General features: G+C 53.4%; 10 protein-coding genes across 10 annotated transcripts; 4 read left to right on the top strand and 6 right to left on the bottom strand.

The window, feature by feature from the left end:
* Positions 1–54: 54 nt before the first annotated feature.
* Positions 55–1,926, bottom strand: A1O7_02483 (uncharacterized protein; the record flags this gene model as incomplete). The annotated part of the gene is made up of 4 exons (XM_007756514.1): positions 55–550; positions 712–1,050; positions 1,108–1,251; positions 1,322–1,926. The coding sequence occupies 4 exons, from the start codon at positions 1,924–1,926 to the stop codon at positions 55–57; spliced, it is 1,584 nt and encodes a 527-aa protein (XP_007754704.1).
* Positions 1,927–2,720: 794 nt separating this feature from the next.
* Positions 2,721–3,804, bottom strand: A1O7_02482 (uncharacterized protein; the record flags this gene model as incomplete). The annotated part of the gene is made up of 2 exons (XM_007756513.1): positions 2,721–3,253; positions 3,324–3,804. Coding segments are annotated over 2 exons (1,014 nt in total), but the record flags the coding sequence as incomplete, so codon positions are not given.
* A 1,033-nt stretch (positions 3,805–4,837) lies between these two features.
* A1O7_02481 (uncharacterized protein) lies at positions 4,838–6,304 on the top strand (the record flags this gene model as incomplete). The annotated part of the gene is made up of 1 exon (XM_007756512.1): positions 4,838–6,304. The coding sequence occupies one exon, from the start codon at positions 4,838–4,840 to the stop codon at positions 6,302–6,304; it is 1,467 nt and encodes a 488-aa protein (XP_007754702.1).
* A 492-nt stretch (positions 6,305–6,796) lies between these two features.
* A1O7_02480 (phenylalanyl-tRNA synthetase alpha chain) lies at positions 6,797–8,412 on the top strand (the record flags this gene model as incomplete). The annotated part of the gene is made up of 2 exons (XM_007756511.1): positions 6,797–8,271; positions 8,319–8,412. The coding sequence occupies 2 exons, from the start codon at positions 6,797–6,799 to the stop codon at positions 8,410–8,412; spliced, it is 1,569 nt and encodes a 522-aa protein (XP_007754701.1).
* Positions 8,413–9,403: 991 nt separating this feature from the next.
* On the bottom strand, positions 9,404–9,752 carry A1O7_02479 (40S ribosomal protein S21; the record flags this gene model as incomplete). Its single annotated transcript, XM_007756510.1, has 2 exons — positions 9,404–9,638; positions 9,721–9,752. The coding sequence occupies 2 exons, from the start codon at positions 9,750–9,752 to the stop codon at positions 9,404–9,406; spliced, it is 267 nt and encodes an 88-aa protein (XP_007754700.1).
* Positions 9,753–11,065: 1,313 nt separating this feature from the next.
* A1O7_02478 (uncharacterized protein) lies at positions 11,066–11,874 on the top strand (the record flags this gene model as incomplete). Its single annotated transcript, XM_007756509.1, has 2 exons — positions 11,066–11,581; positions 11,635–11,874. 2 exons carry the CDS (start codon positions 11,066–11,068, stop codon positions 11,872–11,874), a joined length of 756 nt encoding a protein of 251 aa, XP_007754699.1.
* A 656-nt stretch (positions 11,875–12,530) lies between these two features.
* On the bottom strand, positions 12,531–16,664 carry A1O7_02477 (uncharacterized protein; the record flags this gene model as incomplete). Its single annotated transcript, XM_007756508.1, has 1 exon — positions 12,531–16,664. The coding sequence occupies one exon, from the start codon at positions 16,662–16,664 to the stop codon at positions 12,531–12,533; it is 4,134 nt and encodes a 1,377-aa protein (XP_007754698.1).
* An 820-nt stretch (positions 16,665–17,484) lies between these two features.
* A1O7_02476 (uncharacterized protein) lies at positions 17,485–18,369 on the top strand (the record flags this gene model as incomplete). The annotated part of the gene is made up of 2 exons (XM_007756507.1): positions 17,485–18,149; positions 18,216–18,369. 2 exons carry the CDS (start codon positions 17,485–17,487, stop codon positions 18,367–18,369), a joined length of 819 nt encoding a protein of 272 aa, XP_007754697.1.
* A 20-nt stretch (positions 18,370–18,389) lies between these two features.
* On the bottom strand, positions 18,390–18,734 carry A1O7_02475 (uncharacterized protein; the record flags this gene model as incomplete). The annotated part of the gene is made up of 1 exon (XM_007756506.1): positions 18,390–18,734. One exon carries the CDS (start codon positions 18,732–18,734, stop codon positions 18,390–18,392), a length of 345 nt encoding a protein of 114 aa, XP_007754696.1.
* Positions 18,735–19,520: 786 nt separating this feature from the next.
* A1O7_02474 (peptide-methionine (S)-S-oxide reductase) lies at positions 19,521–20,144 on the bottom strand (the record flags this gene model as incomplete). Its single annotated transcript, XM_007756505.1, has 1 exon — positions 19,521–20,144. One exon carries the CDS (start codon positions 20,142–20,144, stop codon positions 19,521–19,523), a length of 624 nt encoding a protein of 207 aa, XP_007754695.1.
* Positions 20,145–20,355: the final 211 nt, after the last annotated feature.

The following is a 20,355-nucleotide window of genomic DNA, read 5'->3' as shown; positions in this document are numbered from 1 at the left end:
CGTATTTCACCCCCTCCATTACAATATTCTCCAGTATTTCAGTCGAACCATCGATCAAGATGACGGGACAGCTTTGTCTTCCTGCGTAGGCTCTGCGTAGGGCCGAGCATCTTCAGTCGTAAGACTCGTAACCTCAGTCTCATCCTCGTCCCACCCATCCCTTTCATCCTTGGGAATCCTGACGAATCCAAGCGCAAGGAGCATCGCCGCCCCAGCAATGCCCACACCAAGCCACAGCGCATGCCTATACCCCTGAACAGGCTTTCTTCCGCCATGATTAGTGTATGCCTCGACCGTGGCTGCAAAGCCTAGTCCTGTACTCAGACCGTAGGAGGCCACTGTGCCAATCAGTGAGCCTGCTATGCCTTGATGTTTGCGCTTGACGGCATTGGAAGCGATGATCTGCGCGGCCGTGAAAATGAAATCGGGTCCGAACGAGAGGATGATGGTCGAGGGAAAGCACTGTGCCCAGTAGGTCTGGGGAATTGGCTGGGTCGCTACGAGGATCATGCACACCATCGTCGCGAGGGAGCCCATTGCCATGATGTATCTGGAGGGATTGACATGTTAGCTCCTTAAAATGGCCAGTCAGGATTTGAGACCTGGGTTTCAGGCTGGAAAGGGGGACGCGCTGGGGCGTGGCAGGTCGGAAGGTTCAACAACATTCATGGTCTCCAGAACTGTAGAGACAAATACACGACGGGCACTCACTGGGCAGAGGTGTATCTCACGACTTTGCCACTTAGAAAGGCGGCTATGGTTCCGAAGACAGTCAGCGGCTGCCACGCCGCGCCGACCAGTAGCATGCTGAACCCACGGATGTTGCTGTTCCACACGGTGGTATACCATACGTGGACCCCTACAGCCATGAAGGTGAAGAACGTGGCAGTTATCATGGCCAGGAAAGATGGCGCCTTCCAGATGTCGAATGGGAGGATCGGCTGCTTGGCAAACTTCGCCTCCCAGATCAAGAACCCGACAATATGGAGCACGGAGACGATGAGGAGGACGTACTCGAAAGGCTCATCCCATCCGACAGCGGGAGCTTGACTGCGACATAGTGAGTCTCAGACCACGGCAGGGGCCAAAATGGTCGTAAATGCATACTTCCACACAAAATTGAACAATATCAAGCCCGCCGTCGCCAAGTACGCCCCGAAGTAGTCGAACGATCCGTGCTTGTCAAAGGGCTCGCCCTCGGAAGGCACCACCAAATAGAACAAAGTGAATATGGCTGCCCCGAACATTGCTCTGGCGGAAAAGGGTTAGGGATAAGAATTGAAGGAGCGGATTCGACTGCTCGGGATTGGCCCTGACTTACAGAAAGAAGAACAACCACTTCCAATGCACCAGCTGGACAAGCAGCCCAGGAAGCACGCTGCCTCCGGATGCGCCCAATGGAGCCATGGCGCCGAAAAGAGCGACCGTAATGTTTCGCATTCGCCCGGGCGGGAAAGTGATCGTCAACAGCGCGATCGAGTTGGGCACCATCATGCCGCCACCAATGCCGGCAAGCGCTCGGAGCGTACAGAGGGCGATGAAGTTCCTCGTGAATCCGGACACGAGTGAGAATATCACCCACCAGGCCCCCGCGACTGACACCATGTTCTTGTGCCCGAGTATCATTCCGAGGCGCCCACCCATAAGCACGAACGCCCCTTGAGTGAGCGGGTAGCTGGCGGCAATCCATGCTGAGCTGTACTCGTTGGCTCCCAAGTCCTTTCCGATCGCAAGCGCACTATTGATGCCCGCACCAAAAGGGGCCATCTGGACGAACTGTGTCATGACAATCGTGGTTGCAAGCACAAAGCCCCGAGTTCTGGTGAGCTGGGGCTTGTTCACTTCATCGACAGCAACGGTGTGCATGGATTCGACAAGGCCAACACACTGTTGGGGATTGGGAAGTGGTTTACTGGAAGCCTGCATAATGACTGCTCTTCAGTTCAGGACTAGATGTACCGTGCACCTACGCTGCCCTACCCGTACGCGATGGCCCCTGAGTTCCATAATCGAAGGAGTGTAGATCGCCAATCTGCAAAGGGATCTTTATCGGGATAATTGAGGTCCAAGATTTGAAGTGCTTTTTGTCATGATTACTGATCGATGGTTCGGAGTGGTAACAAAATGCGGCCCGTCATGGGAGAGTCAGAGGTCAATGCGCTTGGCGTCGGTTTTATGTTGCCCAACTGGGTAATGAGATACTGCATTGAAGACTGCCCTTTACTGCCTTGTGGGGCGCGAACACTTCCTGGTCGACTGAACACGGAAGCCGATGTTGGCCGAGATGCCAGGAAAGTTAATGCTTGGCGGGTGAACCACTTTGATTCCGACCGCTGATATTCATATGTCTTGATTGGTGTGCACAGCTGAATAAACAGATGCATTGTCGATGACGGGTCCCAGGAGCCCACGCCCTCCCCAACCAAATCGACTGCTCACAGAGCTTCCGGATCAACATTCGGTATCAATGATCACGGTCTGGAAAATTGGTCATCGAAGCCCAGGTTTTCCTTTGCCATTCGTCAACAATGGCCTCAAGGTTGACATTTCTCGGGTAAGTCTAGGCCAGAGTTTGGGCTTTGCGAAGACAATAGCGATGTTGTGCAGCCATTCCTCGGGCTCTTAGCAGATGCTTTGTAAACAGATCAGTCATTCATACACCCTCTGTGGCACAGGACATACGTTGTCATTCAGGAGTGGCACCAGGGTCAAGCACGAGGGCCGTTGTGGTTATAAGTGTGAGCTGTGACAGCGTAAAGCATCATCCCAAACTCGTCAACTGATGACAACCAACGGTCGATCTTCGGCTGTAGCGCTTCTGAATTTGCCTCAGACTGGGGCCAGAGATCGCTGATCAACAATTCACCGTCTCCGCAGTGGCTTAGCTGCCGGTTATAAGCCTGGTTCCAGCATTGACGTGTCCGTGCATTCCATAGGGTCTTGCTTGCTGGAGCAGGAAGACCGGCAAGTTCAACTGCGACAAAGGACGGCGAACCTTGAGAAAAATTGACCAAGTTATCGAACAGTGAGGCGGCGAAAAGGGTCCTCCTTTTGGCGGATGCGATAATCCAGGATTCCCAGTCAGGTCGGGTACTTTCCATCTCCGCATAGCAAATGGTTCCTCTGCCTGCTGCGTCTCCTGCTAATTCCTGGAGTCGCATCATGACATCCTGGTGGATACTGCCAGCCGAAATCGTGCTCGGGAAGAGCATAATAGCATAGAGAAGATAGGCCTGGAACGTTGCCAGAAGGTCTAAGTGACAGCAGTCGATACGCTGTGAACTCCGGTGTTAGTCACGAAGTCAATTCAAGGCAGATCGTACTTCCCTTCTCAAAAAGTCTTTTCATCTCTTGTTGGATAACCTCTTGGACCATATCAGCGCTTCCTACTGTTCGAGCGGCCCACATACGGGCCATGTTCATACAATTTTCTAATGGCTGACATGTGGCCTCGCCCGTTACCTGCGACCAGTGAACAAACGGGGGACAGCCGCCGTCCACAAACATGCCAGGGTACGACTTGAAAATGCTTGCAACGAACGACATGGTTGCCGGCTGAAACGGTTTAGGTCTCTGGTCGATGGATGGTAGGAGACTTTCGAGCCAACGGACACGGATTCGGTGGGCATCCACGGTACACATCAGCTGCACGTGGGAGAAGTCAAGGGTCTCACTAGGCTGAGTCGATTTGATATAGGAGCTGGCGCTGGAATGGTTGTTAGGAGGCTCATCGGACAGGGAATCTGCTTGTTGGTTGTTGGGCTTTGGATATAGGTCAAGGTGGACGGCAGGTGAAGCAATGAAAGATGTGGCTGAGGGCGGATCGACTTCTTCAGCTCCATCCCCCACGCTGGGACGGTAGGAGTGAGCAGTGTAGACGCAATCCCATCTGCGATTTTGGCATCTCGAGCAGGAAGGGCGCCGAAGGTCACATCGAAGCTTTGACTTGAAACAATTGTTACAGGACTTCTTCCTGGGAACTGTCAACTTCGGACTCATTGCAGCGGTTTCAGTGAACCAGACGGAGAGGAGAAGTCCTATGCATTAGTATATTTGGACCACGGCAATGGGACGGGGTACTGGCGCGACTGGCTAATGATGTGGAAACTGTCCAAGTGAATGCGTCGAGCGATTCTCCGGCAAAGTTTCCTTTGGCAATCTGGCCCTCACCTGGCCCTCGCTTCATGTCTCCGTTCACTCATCCCTCCCCCTGCCTTTACCTCTCGTTTCAGCCGCCAGCAAGTTCTTCGCCTCCTGCTGTCGTAAGACATATCAACACACAAAACCACTACGTCGTGACTCTCGCAATTGGCGATGCTATCAATGCACTGGGAGTCTGACTAACGACGATACTCGGATGTGAGTAGACGTTTGACTCCGCCTCGGTGTGGCAATCTCGGAATACCGAAGCTCCTGTTTTAAAGGTCACAGTTCGCCAAGACTCGCGTGACTGGTTGATGGCTGGCTCCTACAATACGTACCCTGCCGACGCATGTCGTCTGTCTTCGCACATCCTTGTACTTCTCTCCCAGAACCAGACCTATGCCGTCAGTTCCCTTCAGTGGCCCAAGGCTTGGGCTGCTCCCCAAGGGCAACGGCTTTACGACATCAAAGGACAGAGAGCACACCTCGTGACCATAGTTCTTTGAGGCTTTGAGGCACGGGGTATTCCTGGTCAGACAGACTGCCATCTCTATTGATTCACGAATCGAACATCCCGAATATTGCTCTCGGAGATCCGATGGGCACCCAACACCCCTGCAGCTTCGATCCAGTGTGAGTATATATGTACAGCGATGCTGCCACAAATCTCGCACATTTTCAAGATCCATTAACCATGTATCAATCCCAGAACCCAGCCCGACGTAATTCTTCTGAGCCTTACACAATTTTCACGTCGAGGGAAAAAGCGGTGATTATCACTATTGTTTCACTCACGGCCACTCTCTCGGGCTTCGCATCCAATATTTACTTTCCTGCCCTTCCGCAGGTCGCTAAAGACCTCTCGGTCTCCCCCACCCTTGTCAACCTCACGGTTACATGCTACCTGATCTTCCAGGGACTGTCACCTACTATATGGGGATCCTTCGCCGACACCAAAGGCCGCCGCATCACATATTGCTGCACCCTCGCTGTCTTCCTTGGAGCATGCATAAGCCTGGCGGAAACCTGGGACTATGCACAATTACTCGTCCTTCGCTGCGTCCAGAGCACTGGAAGTGCCAGCACAATTGCTCTAGGGGCTGGAGTGATCGGAGACATCACAACACGCGAGGATAGGGGATCGTACATGGGTTTCTTCCAGGGCGGCCTGCTCATACCCGTTGCCATTGGCCCTGTCGTTGGTGGCCTGCTCGCGGACAAGCTCGGTTGGAGGTCCGTCTTCTGGTTCTTGACCATCTACGGAGGAGCTTGCCTCATCATCGTTGTGCTGATTCTGCCCGAGACCTTGCGGTCGATGGTGGGAAATGGTTCGGAAGAGCCGGCGTGCTATGCGAAGTCTCTTCTCTCAATCGTTCAAAAGAAGCGTCACCAGACGGACGCTTCAGTCGAGGCACAGGACGACTACCCCAATGCTCACAAAAGGGTCGACCTTCTAGGACCAATGAGGATCCTGTCCCATGGCAAGACCTTCTGCGCCATCGTATATGTTGCTGTTCACTACACAGTATGGCAGATGGTGCTCACTGCCTTGCCAGTGCTCGTCCAAGACACATATCATGCTTCAGAAACCCAGATTGGACTGATTTTCCTTGCCAATGGCGCAGGCTCGATGATTGGCACCCTCCTGACAGGAAAATTCCTCGACCACGATTACAGGAAGATGATGTCCCAATCTGACGGCGCTGAGCAACCCCTATCCATTGAGAAAGCTCGGCTGAGAACCGTCTGGATTTGGACCGCATTGGAATGTGCATCGGTATTGGTCTTTGGATGGACGGTTGATCAGGGTGTTCACATTTCCGTACCGGTTGTCAGTCTCTTTGTACTTGGCTGGGCCGCTATCTCTCTTCAAAGCATGGTTTCGACCTACCTTGTCGACATACACCACACCCAGAGTGCCTCGGCAATGGCATCTCTGAACCTTGTCAGATGCTTACTGGCTGCCGGAGGAACAGCTGTGGTAGGGCCTCTGCTCAACAGTACGCATGCTGGTTGGACTTTCACCTTGCTGACGGGAGTCATGATGATGGTTGGAGCTCTTGTTCTCTTCACCCTCTTCTTCGGGCACAAATGGAGCCGCCGCGATGGGCAAGAGGGTAAGGTGGTTGATATGGAAGCGAAGGCCACAATTAGGCCATAGGAGACACGCTCCATTGGGCCCGTCTATTTTGGCATGCGAGAGGAGATACCGGATGGGCAGGTATTAGCGGGAGGTTGAGAAGGTCCGCGAATTGTACTTTGGTTTCGATAGACATGGGAGAATTAATTTATGTCGGGACGACGAACACTGTTGGCGTATCATCGCATCCTATTAACTCGATCGGGGTCGAGACTTTGTCCTCCTGTTGTTTATGGCTTGCCAGCAACCTAAATAATGATTCTCCATCCTTCACCGTTTGGAGCGCGTTGCTAGTGAAGTTCCCCTGCTCCACTCGGCGAGGCTCCGACCACGAGGCTTCGGCGCGTCAGACCCACTTTCATTTTCGAGTCATTTTCCTTGACGGTTGGAGTCATTAAAGAGACGAGGCACAATTATTTTTTTCCCTCAGTGCTGTTTTGTCCTGTTGGTCCTTCGCCTCGCGATCCCTATTGCTCTGTTGCCCGCGTGCAGGCGGCTCTCGCAAGCTTAACCATGGCTGAGGACTTGACCCCGCAGGTGCTTCAAGTCCTCAACTCCTCCGCCGGGCCAGTCCTGACTTCCGAAGCCTTTCCTAATGCCACTTTTGTCAGTGTCAAATCTGCCGTCGACAAGCTACGGTCACGAGAGTTCATCGAAGCCGAGCAGATCGACCGGTTACAACTCGTTCTCACAAAAGAAGGCCAAGATATTGCCGAGTTTGGAAGCAACGGCGCAAGAGTCTTTGAAGCCGTGCGCAAAGCACTGGAAGGGCTGAAAATCAAGGACCTACCTGCCGCTGTTGGTGACGCCAACGTCGCCAAGTTCGGTCAAGGGGATGCCTTCAAGCTCAAGTGGGTCAAGAAGGAAGGTGACACCCTCAAGGCCGCAACAGACAGAATACAGGATGAGGTACAAGAACAGTTACAAAAGATTCAGTCAACGAAGACATTAGACAACCCCAAGACCCTTGCCGACTTCAGGAAAAGGAAGTATGTGGTTGAAGAGAAGATTGTCACCTTCAAGATTTCCAAAGGTCCCAAATTCTCGACCGAGTTCGTCAAGGAGGAGACAGATCTCACGGCAGATATGTTGGCTTCGGGGTCGTGGAAGACAGTGCAGCTGAAGCCATACAATTTCAAGGCGAAAGGTGCAATAACGCCGTCTGGTGCACTACATCCTCTTAACAAAGTCCGGCAAGAGTTCCGGGAGATCTTCTTCGAGATGGGATTTGAGGAGATGCCCACGAATCGATATGTGGAAACCGGGTTCTGGAACTTCGACGCCCTCTTCGTCCCTCAACAACACCCTGCCCGCGACCTGCAAGACACCTTCTATATCTCAGATCCTGCCAAGGCCGACCCACCCCGCGCAGATCCGGAGCCTGTCGCTCCTGGCGAGAAACATACCCCAGCAGCTTCACATAAGCGAACGAAGTCGAAGGAGAAGACATTAAACTATAAGCAGTACTGGGACGACGTACGAGCAGTCCACCAGGACGGTAAATTCGGCTCCATAGGCTACAGATACCCTTGGGCTGAAGAGGAGTCACTACGACTAGTTCTCCGAACTCACACCACCGCCATCTCGACCTACATGCTGCATAAGCTGGCACTGAACCCCCGACCAGCAAGATACTTCTCCATCGATCGTGTCTTCAGAAACGAGACCGTCGACCAAACACATCTGGCAGAGTTCCACCAGGTGGAGGGCGTCATTGCGGACTGGGGATTAACGCTCGGAGGCTTGATAGGCTTCATGGAGGTCTTCTTCGGCAAGATGGGCATCAAGAACCTGAGGTTCAAGCCGGCCTACAATCCGTACACTGAGCCTAGTATGGAAATCTTCAGCTACCACGAAGGCCTGAAGAAGTGGGTCGAGATCGGAAACAGCGGCATGTTCAGACCGGAAATGCTCGAGCCCATGGGTCTGCCCAAGGACATGCGGATCTACGGATGGGGTCTGAGCTTGGAGCGCCCGACCATGATCAAGTAAGTCAAGTTCTGTTTGAAGGAGTCTATCTGCTGACATTGAAAAGGTACGGCGTTAACAACATCCGAGAACTGCTGGGCCACAAAGTCGACCTCAACTTCATCGAGACCAACCCGGCCGTGCGGCTACACAAAGACTAGGTGGAATTTTATCGACCATACGACTGTATGAAGTATGAGACCTGATTTACTGATCCAGATGTACGAACGGACATGCGTCGTCAAGCGAAGACAATGCCAGCTCCGTTCCGCAGCACGGTCTTCCCTGTAGGTAGATTCGGAGCCTCGAAGAAGAACTAGAAATGATACCCATTTGGTTTCTTCTGATTATCAACGTTCCACCCTTGACCTCCCCTCTCTTTGCTGCATAAGGCATGACCGGCACATCAAGGCTTCCCCAGACTTACCACCATGATTGGGGAGGTAGAAAATCATACATACATACACCAGCCGAACATCAAGACGTGGATACAGAGCCGCCTTCTGAAGAGCTGTGACAATTCCGAGATTGAGAGTCAGAGCACAGATACGGGCAGCACATTTTACATTCGCAGAACATGGATATCATCCTTGAACTCCTTGAGCATAGCGTAGCATAGGACAAAGAAACACAAGATATCGGTTTGTTTTTGATTTGTTCATTTTGTTCATTTTGGCTTGTTGGGTTTTGATCTTCCCACCCAAAAACTGTAGTCGCACTGAGCCGTGCCATGCTTCATTGACTTTCTATCATACTAACCCGTCGCCATGATCATGACCTCACCCCCGGTGATTATGGTTGTGATAGTCGAAGTGCGTCTTGAATCTGCGGCAGCACATTGCCTCGCCTCACGTCGCCAGTCTGCCTGACAGATAGAATGCATTGCGCGCATGCAAGCAAGCGCCATAGCCGCAATGCTCAGGCCTCCACCATCCGTTCCACCACCGTCTCGGCCAACAACAACGGCGGGACACATCGTTGGCGTCGTTGGCAGGCATGCACGCAAGCAGACAAAGCGGCCATGGGTATTCCTTCTGACCAGACATCTCCCATCTCTCCCTCTCCCTCTCCCACTGCCTCGCTTCGCTGCTCATACCCTCACCCTCACATCCTCTCCCTCACATATCCTCTCCTTCACATTGTCTGCACAACCTATCTCGTAGGCTGCGCACTCCATACGCTCTTCAAGAACCCATCCTTCTGTGCCAGGCGGTTCAGACTGTCATCGCTCTCGGCCCGGCTCCGCACGAACCCGCACAAGGCATACACCTGGTTCTCGCCCGTGTAGCGGCCGTTCTCGTCGACCTTGCCGATCGAGATCTGCACGCTCGCGTGGTCCTTGGCCTTGATGATGCGGTTGGTGGCGCTGCATTTGCGGGGGACGTAGCTGGTAGACACAGAACATGTTAGAGATATTACCATTTGGAAGCGAGCAGGTGAGCGAGCGAGCGATGAATGGGCTGGCTTACAGATCGACGATTTCTCCCTTTTCGTTCTCCATGGTGAGGATGAATTATTTGTTGCTGGGTTGATTGTTCGCGGAATGTGACAGGTAGCGGGACGAAGGGGAGGAGACTCTCGTGGACTTAGGAATCGGAATTGAAATTGCAGGCTGTTCACTGTCGTCGACGACGCGGGTGGGGAAATTTCGCAGTGATTTTGCGCGGGCGGTGGTGGATGTGTGCCAAGATATTGCGTCGCTTTGGCGAACAGCTGGCCGTAGAGAGAGCACGTAGCGTATACGGTGGAGTAGAGGGGTATCAAGTGCCGATATCTCTCGGCGAGGCTCCTTCTACTCGTACTCTTGCCTCTCACTACTCCTACATCGTGATCTTGTCATGGCTGTCAGCAATGCAGTGGGTCGTCGCAACGTTCGGGCGATGTGCTTTGGTCACCTCGGAGCGTTCGGTGGACCTCGTCCTGGGCGGAAGCCGCACCAGCCTATCGTGGACGGGCTAGAGAAACCACACTGAGAGTTGGGCCAGAGCAGAGGTCATCTCTCCCTCAAACCCTTGACAGAGTTCGAGCGAATACAAGTTCCAGCGAGTACGACTGCCAAATCCCGAGCCATAATTTCGGCTACCCCGTTCACGCCGATGATCATGTATATGCTTCTCGAGGCCATCCCATTCATCCAACATCTAGTAAGCCACTCGGGACAGTACCAATCGTCATAAGGACAAACGAAGAGAGCATGAGCTGCTGGAAAGGACTGCTATCCTACCGGACTATCGCAATCGACGGGCAACTATCTGTGCCTCCGCCTTGCCATTGCGGACCCGCTTCTGTCAGCATTACAGACAATGTATTCCTCCCTTCTGAGCGCGCCGTGAGCCACTTTCCAGCCAGGCGACAAAAAGGACAGGCGTATCATCTGTGTCTGGATGGACGGCACCAAGTTGCTGAAGTCGACCCAGAGCGGTAACGCACATCCATCGCAGTGGACGCACATCCTTGGTTCTGGTAAGCTGTATTTCGTTTGAGCCCAACGTCCCTTAACTCTTAACTGTACATGGTATTATAACTTGAAACAGCACGATCCTGCGATTATTCACTCTTCGTTCACCACCACCCTGCGCTTCATTACGCAAAGTCGTGCACAATGATGTGTGTCTATTTTGGACAATGGTCTGGCCATCTACGCCCTCCTCTTCACTGTAGGCGGACACACGGGCGGTGAGATGTCTCCCGACCAGCGCGAGGCGGTGAAGATCGCGATGTCAACAAGATGTGTCTCCTGTGCTTCTATCCTACCTATCACCACGTGTCCGTCACGGTCTCGAAGCAGCATACGTCCTTTGACTCTAAGCGACAATGGTCTCCACGGTCAAGGAAGTGACTGCTCCAGGGGAGTCCCAGAACATGACGACCGACCCTCTAGAAACAAAGCCGATATCAGTCCCAGCACCTCCAACAGAAAACACCCAGGACACTGCTGACGATCATGCCGCCAACCTCGATCTGACTCAAAGCGTCCCTGTGGTTGTCCCATCACCTCACCCGCTTTCACGCAATAGCAGCGACGGCAAAACCACCGAAGGCCAATCCCTCAGTGGCTTGGCCCCAGAGATCCTCCTCGAGATCATCCACCACCTCGACGCTCCCTCTCTGGTCTGCCTCGCGCTGACCTCTCACAGATTTTACACCCTCATCCTGCAACATTTCCAAGTCACCCGCCTCAGCAAGCTCTGTCCCAAGAATGTCCGCGCTCCGATCCCCCGCACCCTTCGAGCACACGCATACAACATACTCGCACCCGACACCGAGGCCGCAAGCAAAGGGTGGCGCGTGGAAAATCTCACCTTTCCACCACCATCTTCCACACTCCAGGTCGGAAACAGAAATCTGCACCTGGCGATCGAACGGGTGGCTTACGTCCATAGGGTGGCCTGGTATATTGCATCTCAAGCGCCAGCCTTCAGCGAAGGATCGGTACTCATCCAGACACCACCCTCCAGCGGAGGATCGGTACTCGAATTTCCACCAGTCTGCCCAATCTGCCCAATCTGCCCAATCCCCTCGCTCATCGTATAGTGGCCGCAACCTCCCATGTCCGGTGCAAGAATGTCGAGCATATCTCGACTGGTGCACCCTCCAGGGCCGCGAAGAGGGTGGGGAAGTAATGGTCGAGATGAGGATCTTCGGACTCGAAGCGACCTGGGCGCGAAAGGGAATTGAGAGCGTCGAATACCTCGTTTTGTGAGAATTGCTGGGCCGCTGAATGGGAGGAGACCAAGTTGATTACACGGGAAGAGGTTGTGGGAGAGGAGACGGACAGCGTGCTGGCATTGTTTGCCATGCCAGTGGAATACCCTGACGTCCCCATTGGGGCTTTGGATAGAACGAGGATGTCGAACGGTGTTCCATACTCGCGTTTGTTCACTAGGTCAGGTCAGCCGGGTGGGTGGGTCACTGCTCTCCTGATTTGATCAACGCCGAGTAAGAGTAGAAGGAATGAGACCAATGCAAAGGCTCTAGCAATGAGTTAAAAATAGGCGACTCCTGAAGAGAAAAAGCGTGCGCGATAGATGATGGGGTATACTGAACCAACGCCTTCACATCCCATGCCCGTGTGCACTAATACTGTATCTTGTAAAATCGGAGATTCGCTCCTGGGCGCCTGGTAGAACCTGCCCGTTCATCGTTGCACGACGAATGTGTGCCCAAAACCAGCTGGGCCATAGATCATGACAAGAGGTTGCTGAACCGACGATAAACCCATAACGCAGATTATCGTTTCAAAACCCAGGTCATGTGCTAGCAATTGCTTCTTCCAACGTCATCGTCTAACGACACTTGGCCCTGTCATTCTGCCGCCACCAGAGAGAAGGCTCTGCCTCACAATCATCTCCGCGGCCGCCGCAGCAGCCAGCCTCTCCTTCTGCCTACTGCGATCTCTGAGATACGTGCCCGCCTCCGGCCTCATCCTCAGAATCCTGAGGATCATATCGTCATTCGGTTCCGCCTGAGCGGCTTTCCACTTCTCTTCCTTGGCTTTCCGCTTGGTCCCCAGGTTGCGGGAGAGCATGATGCTCTTAGCTCGTCGTGCTCCGCCACCAAGAGCAAGGTTCCCTGGGGACAGGAGGTTCGCAGTACCTAGATTTGCTGGCGCAGAAAAGCGGGACCGCGAAAGTTGTTGTTGGGAAGCTGCAGTCGCGCTGGCCATGCGTTCGGATTCGCGGATGAGTGAGTCCGTCGGTTCGAAGTAGAAGAAATTCAGCATCTGCAGTTCGTGATACTTTGGGTTTTTCAACACGTTGAGGGGGATGCCATTAGCTTCTCCTGTGTCCTCATCCACAGCGTTGAAGAATTCCAACAGCGATTGGAGCCATTTAAAAACAACGTCAAGTTCTTGTTGAGTCAGGGCTTTCTGCTGTGAGACTTTGTCGGAAAGCGGGGGTACCAGAAGCGATTCTATCGTGACGAGGACCTCTTTCCAGATACGGGTCATAACGGCTTTCATTGCTTCCGAGGTGAGCGTTTGCTGCATAATGGCGAAGTTGTCGTCGAAGTAGTCGAACAATGGCTTTATAGCGTTGACGATTTCGGCGTCAGTGGGCATGGCCGTCGTAGGCGGTAGTGTAGAGACTCGATTTCTGGCGAAGAAGGACGAGACGTTGGCAGAGACATTGGCCATGGAGATGCCCTTGTTGAGCAATGACCGAAGTGCACGCCGGGAGAGGCAGTGATTGATGTAGGCAGATAGTTTGTCGGTGATTTTGCGTGTCATATCTCGCTGTGTCCGCTGAAGACTTCTAAACGCCTTGCCAAAGTAGAACTGAATGTCGTCGCGTTCGCCCTCCATGCTGACACGAACCATCACCCGTCCTTGGGTATCGAGGTCTAGCCAGTATTCTCGTGGCAGGAAGTCGCTGAAGTGCGAAGGATCGAGCTTGAGGGAAGTCCTACCCACGTAATCATGGTCTCCCACAGCATCCCAGTCCCAGACGGTTGCAATGAGATTGAGGGGCCCTTGCGTGGTGATATCCACTGACTCATCCCATCGAGGGTTCAGATTCCGGTAGACTATCCTGCTCTTGAATAGTCTCTTCTGGTATTCGTCGGTCAACACGACATACGGATCGCTAAGACCATTGACATCACAAGCCTTGAGATCCTCAGCCTCAACGATCTTGATGGTGAAGACGTAGTTGGATGTCTTCTTTGGTCGCTGTTGCAGCGGAGGAGCATGTTTCTTGATCACTTCAGCACACCCGTCAACGTTGACCTCGGACTCGAGCTTGTCCCATTGCTGGATAGCGAAGGATATGTCGTTGAGCTTGACGAACGACTGAGGATAGAAATTGAAAGGCTCGACTCTCTCTTTCTGATTCCAGGTGTCCTTGGCAAGCTGGACCCATTTCTCCTGTCTAGTCATGCTGGCAGCAGCTTCTTGCTCAGGAGTCAGCCTATCCATCTCCTTGCTGAACATCTGATCCAGTAAATCGCAGTACCGGGAGATTCCTTGGCCGATTGCCTTTGACAGAGCCGTCATGAACTTGGCATAGCTGAGGTCGTCGTCCCAATTCAGTTCACCGATCTGGTTGATGACTTGATTGAAAGAGCTATATATGTCGAGCACGGAGGTGGAATGACGCTGGTCTTCAGTGGGGGTTTGACCAGGTATTTCCGTTCTGACCTTGAACTCATCCTGCTTTACCGCATTCTCCACCCAGCCCATGACTTGTGCTTCGGTCGTTCTAATCCATCGCCAAACAAAATCGCTCAGCAGATCTTCAATCTTGTAGGCAAACGGCACATGAGGCAAGGCGTCGGCATGCACTCGGCGGAAGTCGCTCAACTCCTTATACAGATCAAACCCGTCCTGGATTGGGACTTCAAGCCCGTCTCTCTGAGCATTGTCCAAGACTTGCTCCAGCATAGCCTTCGAGTCTTCCGCAAATGCAGGTAGAGTAGAATTGACCAAGATCATGAGCGGATTGATTCCGAGAATCTCAGGGTTCTTCTTGAACCTCTTTTGTACTTTCTCTGCAAGCTTCAACACGGCTTTTGCGAGCTGCATGATGTGATAGCACTCCCACTTTTCCTGCTCTTGAGGCAACTCACGGTCCAGAAGACTGTCGTACATTTTTCGAGCTTCGGTAGCCAAACCATCAATGGCGGCAGCCTTGAAGTTCTCAAAGTCTTCAGGGCTTTGGCGGAAACTGGGATCGCTCCGAATGTGCTCGTCCATCACAGCCATGATCGCTCCGAGCCGTGGTAGTTGCGCCTTGTCGGCATAAGAGGTCGATATGACCTCGTACAAATCGCGAAGCAGGCGTTCGTAGATGGCATTCAAGAGTTTACCCATCAGGGCGAAGTCGGCAACGGTCCAATTATTCCGGTCGTACAGAGTCGAGCTCATTATCAGCGAGCTCCTCTTGTTCTTCGGCTCCTCCTGCGGAGGCTCCTTGACGTAATTAAAGGCTGCATCTAGCATTTCCAGACTAATGGCTCCTTCGACAAACTTCTCGCGGACAACATCCAGGAAGAGGACAATGCGAGTGAACTTTGGTATTCGCCATCTCAGGGCGATCTCGTTCAGGACCTCTGTGGTCTCTTTGGAGAACAATTGCGCCCCACCTTCGTTCCTTTTATCGTTTAGGTCATGATCAAGGGCTTGAAGCATTATATATCGAAACATGGATCTGGGATCAGGAGGTATGAAGGTATAGAGTTCGGCTGCGTCATCGTTACGTTGGGAGGAATCATTCACATTCGAGTTGAGAGCGCTTAGATCTGCCGGCAGATCCAACACATAGGAAGATGGCTCTCCCCCTTGCGAAATGGCTCTAGAGAGTTCAGCATAGTGAGCGTCGGACGGACTCGTCGGCTCGGCTTGGTCCTTGAATTGAGGCAGAGCGCTTCCGGGGGTGCTTTTGGCCAACTCGGGGTTTGACTGCATGATGGCGAGCATGAGTTGGGACAGGTCAGGTCCTTCGCTCTTCTTCCACGCTTCATACGCTTCGTGGGTATCAAAATCGTTAGTGTTGAGGACCATTTTTGTCCCCAGAGTGAGGTGTTGTTGGTATGTCTTCAGATCCTGCAGGGCTGCCTTCTCCGTCCACACCGGTTTGTGCTTGGTAATGTCGGATTGTACCATGGTGGGAGTCAGGCCGAAGAGCCGCCCAACCACTAGAACCAGGGGCATGTCCTTGACCTCGTAGCTGAGCGGCACCACCTCGTCCACGGTTTTGAGTTCTCCGTTCGTCTGAGAGGTCGCCAGATTTTCGTCTCCTTTCAGTAACTTCGACTCCAGCGTGTGTAACCGGGTGGCCAGATCGGGCTTGTCCTTTGCCCAGTCCTTATCCTTCAGAATTAGCGACATCAGCCGGACGAAGAGGGCGACATGGCGGTCAACCATGCGCTTGACGCCGTCGTCTCCTGGCTGGTGGCCCCGCTGTAACTCCTTCGTGGCTGTTGAGAAGAAGATGAGGACCAAGTCTTCTGCCCTTCGGTCTGCCTCCATGCGTTTCTTGAAAGCTGGGTCGGACAACGTGTTGAGGAAAATGGCAAACACTCTCTTGACGTTTGGCTCCTGGTATTCTTGCCGGTTCTCCCTCCCCATGAGGATGCCTTGCAGTCTCTTTTCCAGTGCCCTAATGAAATCATGAGGGATCCTTGTGCTTTTCGAATCTCGCACCACGGTGAAGTCGTTCATAAGGTCGTTGAAAGAATTAGAGGTCGCTGCGCGACTGACTGCGGGCTTGGTCTCGACATGTTTCTTTCTCGTTTTGCGAGGCTGTAACAGGTATGCCAGATACGCCACCCTCAAAGCGTAAAGGTACGCATCATTGGCGCTTATAGATTTCCTGCGCGGCCTCGACGATTCTCGGGATCTGGCTCCTCCATTTCTGAGGCTGTTGACGCTCCGTACAGGCAGCGGTTTCGAGCGACTGGAGGACTGGGACATATGGCGCAGTGGTCATTGAGGATTGCTGCAGAGAAGCCGAGTAGGCAACACCAGGGAGATATCTATTGCTCTCAGGTTACGTTCGCATGCGCCCAGTCTCGTTGTGGCCCCGCGCCGTACGTGGTCGGACCAGATCAGCGTTGTGAATAGTGCCCCTGGATTGGGGCCGGATAGATCCAGTTCTGTAGTTGGACTTCTTCTGTACTGATAAAGGATACCTGCAGCTCAAGTTGAGTCAGTCAAACACACAGGCTGTTCACTTCCGGTTTGTGCTATTGAGCTGGGTGAAATTTCCTTTATCAATTGACAGCGAGTGACTCGTGACAGAATCAATAATGTTTCAAGCCCAACCCCAGACATTCGCCCGATGCAGCACTGCGGGCGCTGGCTTGCAACCGTGGTGGCGCCCGCAAGGCTTTAGGGGCATTTCTGGTGGGTTAAAATAGGCACCTATGACGGACGATTGCAGCTGCCCGCAGTGCCCAGGGAGATCACTGTCACGTGTCGGTGCGCTCAATGCGCTTCTCCTCAGTTCAATCAACACACTTACACAGTTCACAGAACTCTCAGACTACGGTCAGTGAAGCACCCGGGAGCACACAAGCTACCGCCACTGGAAGACCTATCAGGGCTCTCTACTCACTGAAAGGTTGCCCGGAACCAGCCTCATGATGCTCGCCTGGTCTCACGGGGCACATGAAAGCCCTTTGCCGGGCCGAGGTAGGTTCATCGCTGTCTTAGACTCCTGCTCAAGCCACCCCATTCTTGCCACGATATCTCTCGAATCTACCCGTCAGGATATCAAGTAGGGTCAATAAACATGCAGATCAAGGACCGCACATTCATCGTCTCGGGCGGGAGCAGTGGGCTCGGCCTCGCAACTGCCTCTCTCCTGGTTCAGTTCGGCGCATACCTCTCGATCCTCGACCTCAATCCTCCTCCCTCAGATTCGCAGTTTGACCGCGCCCGTATCCTCTTTACAAAGACCAACGTAGCATCCACCGAGTCCATACAAACCGCCTTGCAAAACACTCTGAAATGGATCAAAGAAGATACTTCTGCACCTCTTTCCGGCGTCATCTGCTCGGCGGGGATCGGTACGGCTGCGCTCTCCCTACCCAGACAAGATCCTTCAGCAACACACGAGACGGCCAAGTATATGGACATGTCCGGCTTTGATCGGACATTGGCAATCAATCTGCGGGGCACGGTTGACCTCATCCGGCTGACGATCCCGCACATGGCGCTCAACGAACCATGGGGTCCGGACGGCGAGCGTGGGATTATAGTCGTGGTCTCCTCCGTCGCGGCGTACGAGGGCCAAGTTGGTCAATTGGCATACAGCGCAAGCAAAGGCGCCGTCCGAAGCATCGTTCTCCCGCTGGCACGGGAGTTGGGCCAAAAGGCCGGGATAAGAGTCATGGGCACCGCGCCAGGAGTGTTCCAGACAGGCATGACAACTCAGCCGAAGAAGAAACCACAACCGTCGCCAGAGCAGCAATCTCCTAAAAAGGAAGGAGCGAAGAAAGAGAAGGGAGCAACAAGCACAAGGGCGGGCATGAACACGGAGATGATCCAATATCCCATGCGAATGGGACAAGGCCACGAATTTGCCCGCCTCGTCAAGGAAATCGTGGAGAACCCCATGCTGAACGGGTTTGTCATTCGACTCGACGGCGCCGTGAGAATGCCCAGTCGGCTATGACTTGTTGCAATACTAAACATTCATCGAGCACCAAAGCACAACATGCCCAAAACTCCGGTTCCTTTCCCTTTACCTTCGCGACTTTGCCTGTTACTTGCTTTCCCTTGCCCCTTGCCCAGCATTCCTCGCCTCCTCTGCTTTCCCTCCTCCCTTCGGATGCTCTCCTGCCTCTTCCGTTCTCTCTTCTCCTCGGCCGTCAACTCGGCAGCGAGACCCTGGCTTATCCGCCTCTGCCTGTCCTCTTGTTCTTTCCGGGCTTGTTCGGCCAGGACACCCTTCTTGAGAGCCTCGAATTGGGCGGCTTCTGATTCGGCGATGCGGTCTTTTGCAACGACACCGCCGGCCACACGGAGGAAGTCGGGCATTTGGATTCGTGGAACGAGGTACGGAGTGCGACTACCTGATAGTCAACCAAGGGTCTGGGGGTAATGAGATGCCGTCGCGGTTTTGGATCAAAGGGTCCTTGAATGACCCAGGTTATCTGGCTGGATGTACTTCGATTGAGGCAATCGCAGTATATCTTCCAAGAAACAGTGGTCGCGCCGTAAGAGGGGAGATCTGGTGTCTAGCTCCAGACAGGCAAGGATACAAGTAAGTCAAACTTAGTCATCCACCTTGAGCAGCTTCGGAGGAACTGGGCATTGATCTCTGGATTCTACTTCTTACAGTACTCAATATTTGTAAGGACCTCCGTAGGTACTCAGATCACCGACAAGGCTGTGTCCTCAGCTCGGCGGCCTAACACCGCCCTACAACTATTGTGGCGGAGTCTGACTTTGCGCTTCCACCAGGATCATTCCTCGATAATTTCCGCCAGTCGTGACTGACCCAACGCATGAGCATGCCGATATCCAGTGGGAGCGTCGAAGTCAGTCCGGCTCCGCGAAAGGGGTATAAACATGAGTACTTCAAATCGCTTGCACCACACACTTCCTGGGTCTGAGGGAATTTGATCGCTTGGTACGAGTATCCCGTCAAACCCGTTTGACAAACAACATCCAGCATATCAATTCATAAGACACATACACATATACACAAGACACCCGTTTTGTTTTGGGTGCCGTTGGCACTACGCTACACCCAAGTCACCATGATAAACATTCTGCTTTTCCTCTCCTCGACCTTCACATCTCCCGATCGCTTGAAGCCGCCTACTTCAACTCGGGGTGCGGTCGCACATAATGCGCCGGGCACTGATACCCCGACGGATTCTTCAACAAGTACTTCTGATGCAAGCCCTCGGCATCATACCACTGCGTCGCCCTCTTGACCTCGGTCGTGATAGTCTTGCCTTTATACCACTGCTCGCCGACCTTCTGCTTGATCTCCTCGGCAATCTTGAGTTGGTCATCGTTCTCCGCGTACACGGCAGACCGGTACTGCGTGCCCGTGTCGGCGCCCTGCCTGTTCAGCGTGGTCGGGTCGTGCATGCGGAAAAAGAACTCGACCAGTTGCCGGTACGTCACCACGTCCGGGTCGAAGACGACCAACAAGGACTCGGCGTGGCCCGTCCGGCCTGAACAGACGTCCTCGTAGGTCGGCGCCTTGGTGTGGCCGCCGGTGTAGCCGACGCGGCAGTCGAGCAGGCCCTTGCCGCCGCCCCAGTGGTGGCGATAGAGTTCTTCGAGGCCCCAGAAACAGCCGCCCGCGAAGATCGCGCGCTGGGACGTTGGCGGGAATTGCATGGCGGAGAGGGCGTCTGGTTGGAGGGAGAGCTGGGTCGTGGAAAAGGGGCGGAGAAATCGGGTCAGGAACGAGGGCATTGAGAAGGCCATTGTTCAGCGCGAGGATGAGGAGGGGCGAGGAGATAAAGTGTTCGTGATGTTTGAATCTGCGGGATGGCGGTTCGCAAGTTGCGATTGCTTTTCGGACAAGTCGTTAAGTATTACTGCTGTGCTCGTTGTCGGACGCGATGAGCAACACGGCTGCAAATATATATTGAAAGCCAGAATCTGAACGCAGGTCGAATGGTATCGCAAGTTTAGG

Source organism: Cladophialophora yegresii, assembly GCF_000585515.1.
Source record: "Cladophialophora yegresii CBS 114405 chromosome Unknown aczIN-supercont1.2, whole genome shotgun sequence".
In the NCBI taxonomy this organism is placed as follows: Eukaryota; Fungi; Ascomycota; class Eurotiomycetes; order Chaetothyriales; family Herpotrichiellaceae; genus Cladophialophora; species Cladophialophora yegresii.
This window is presented reverse-complemented; position numbering and strand designations above follow the sequence as displayed.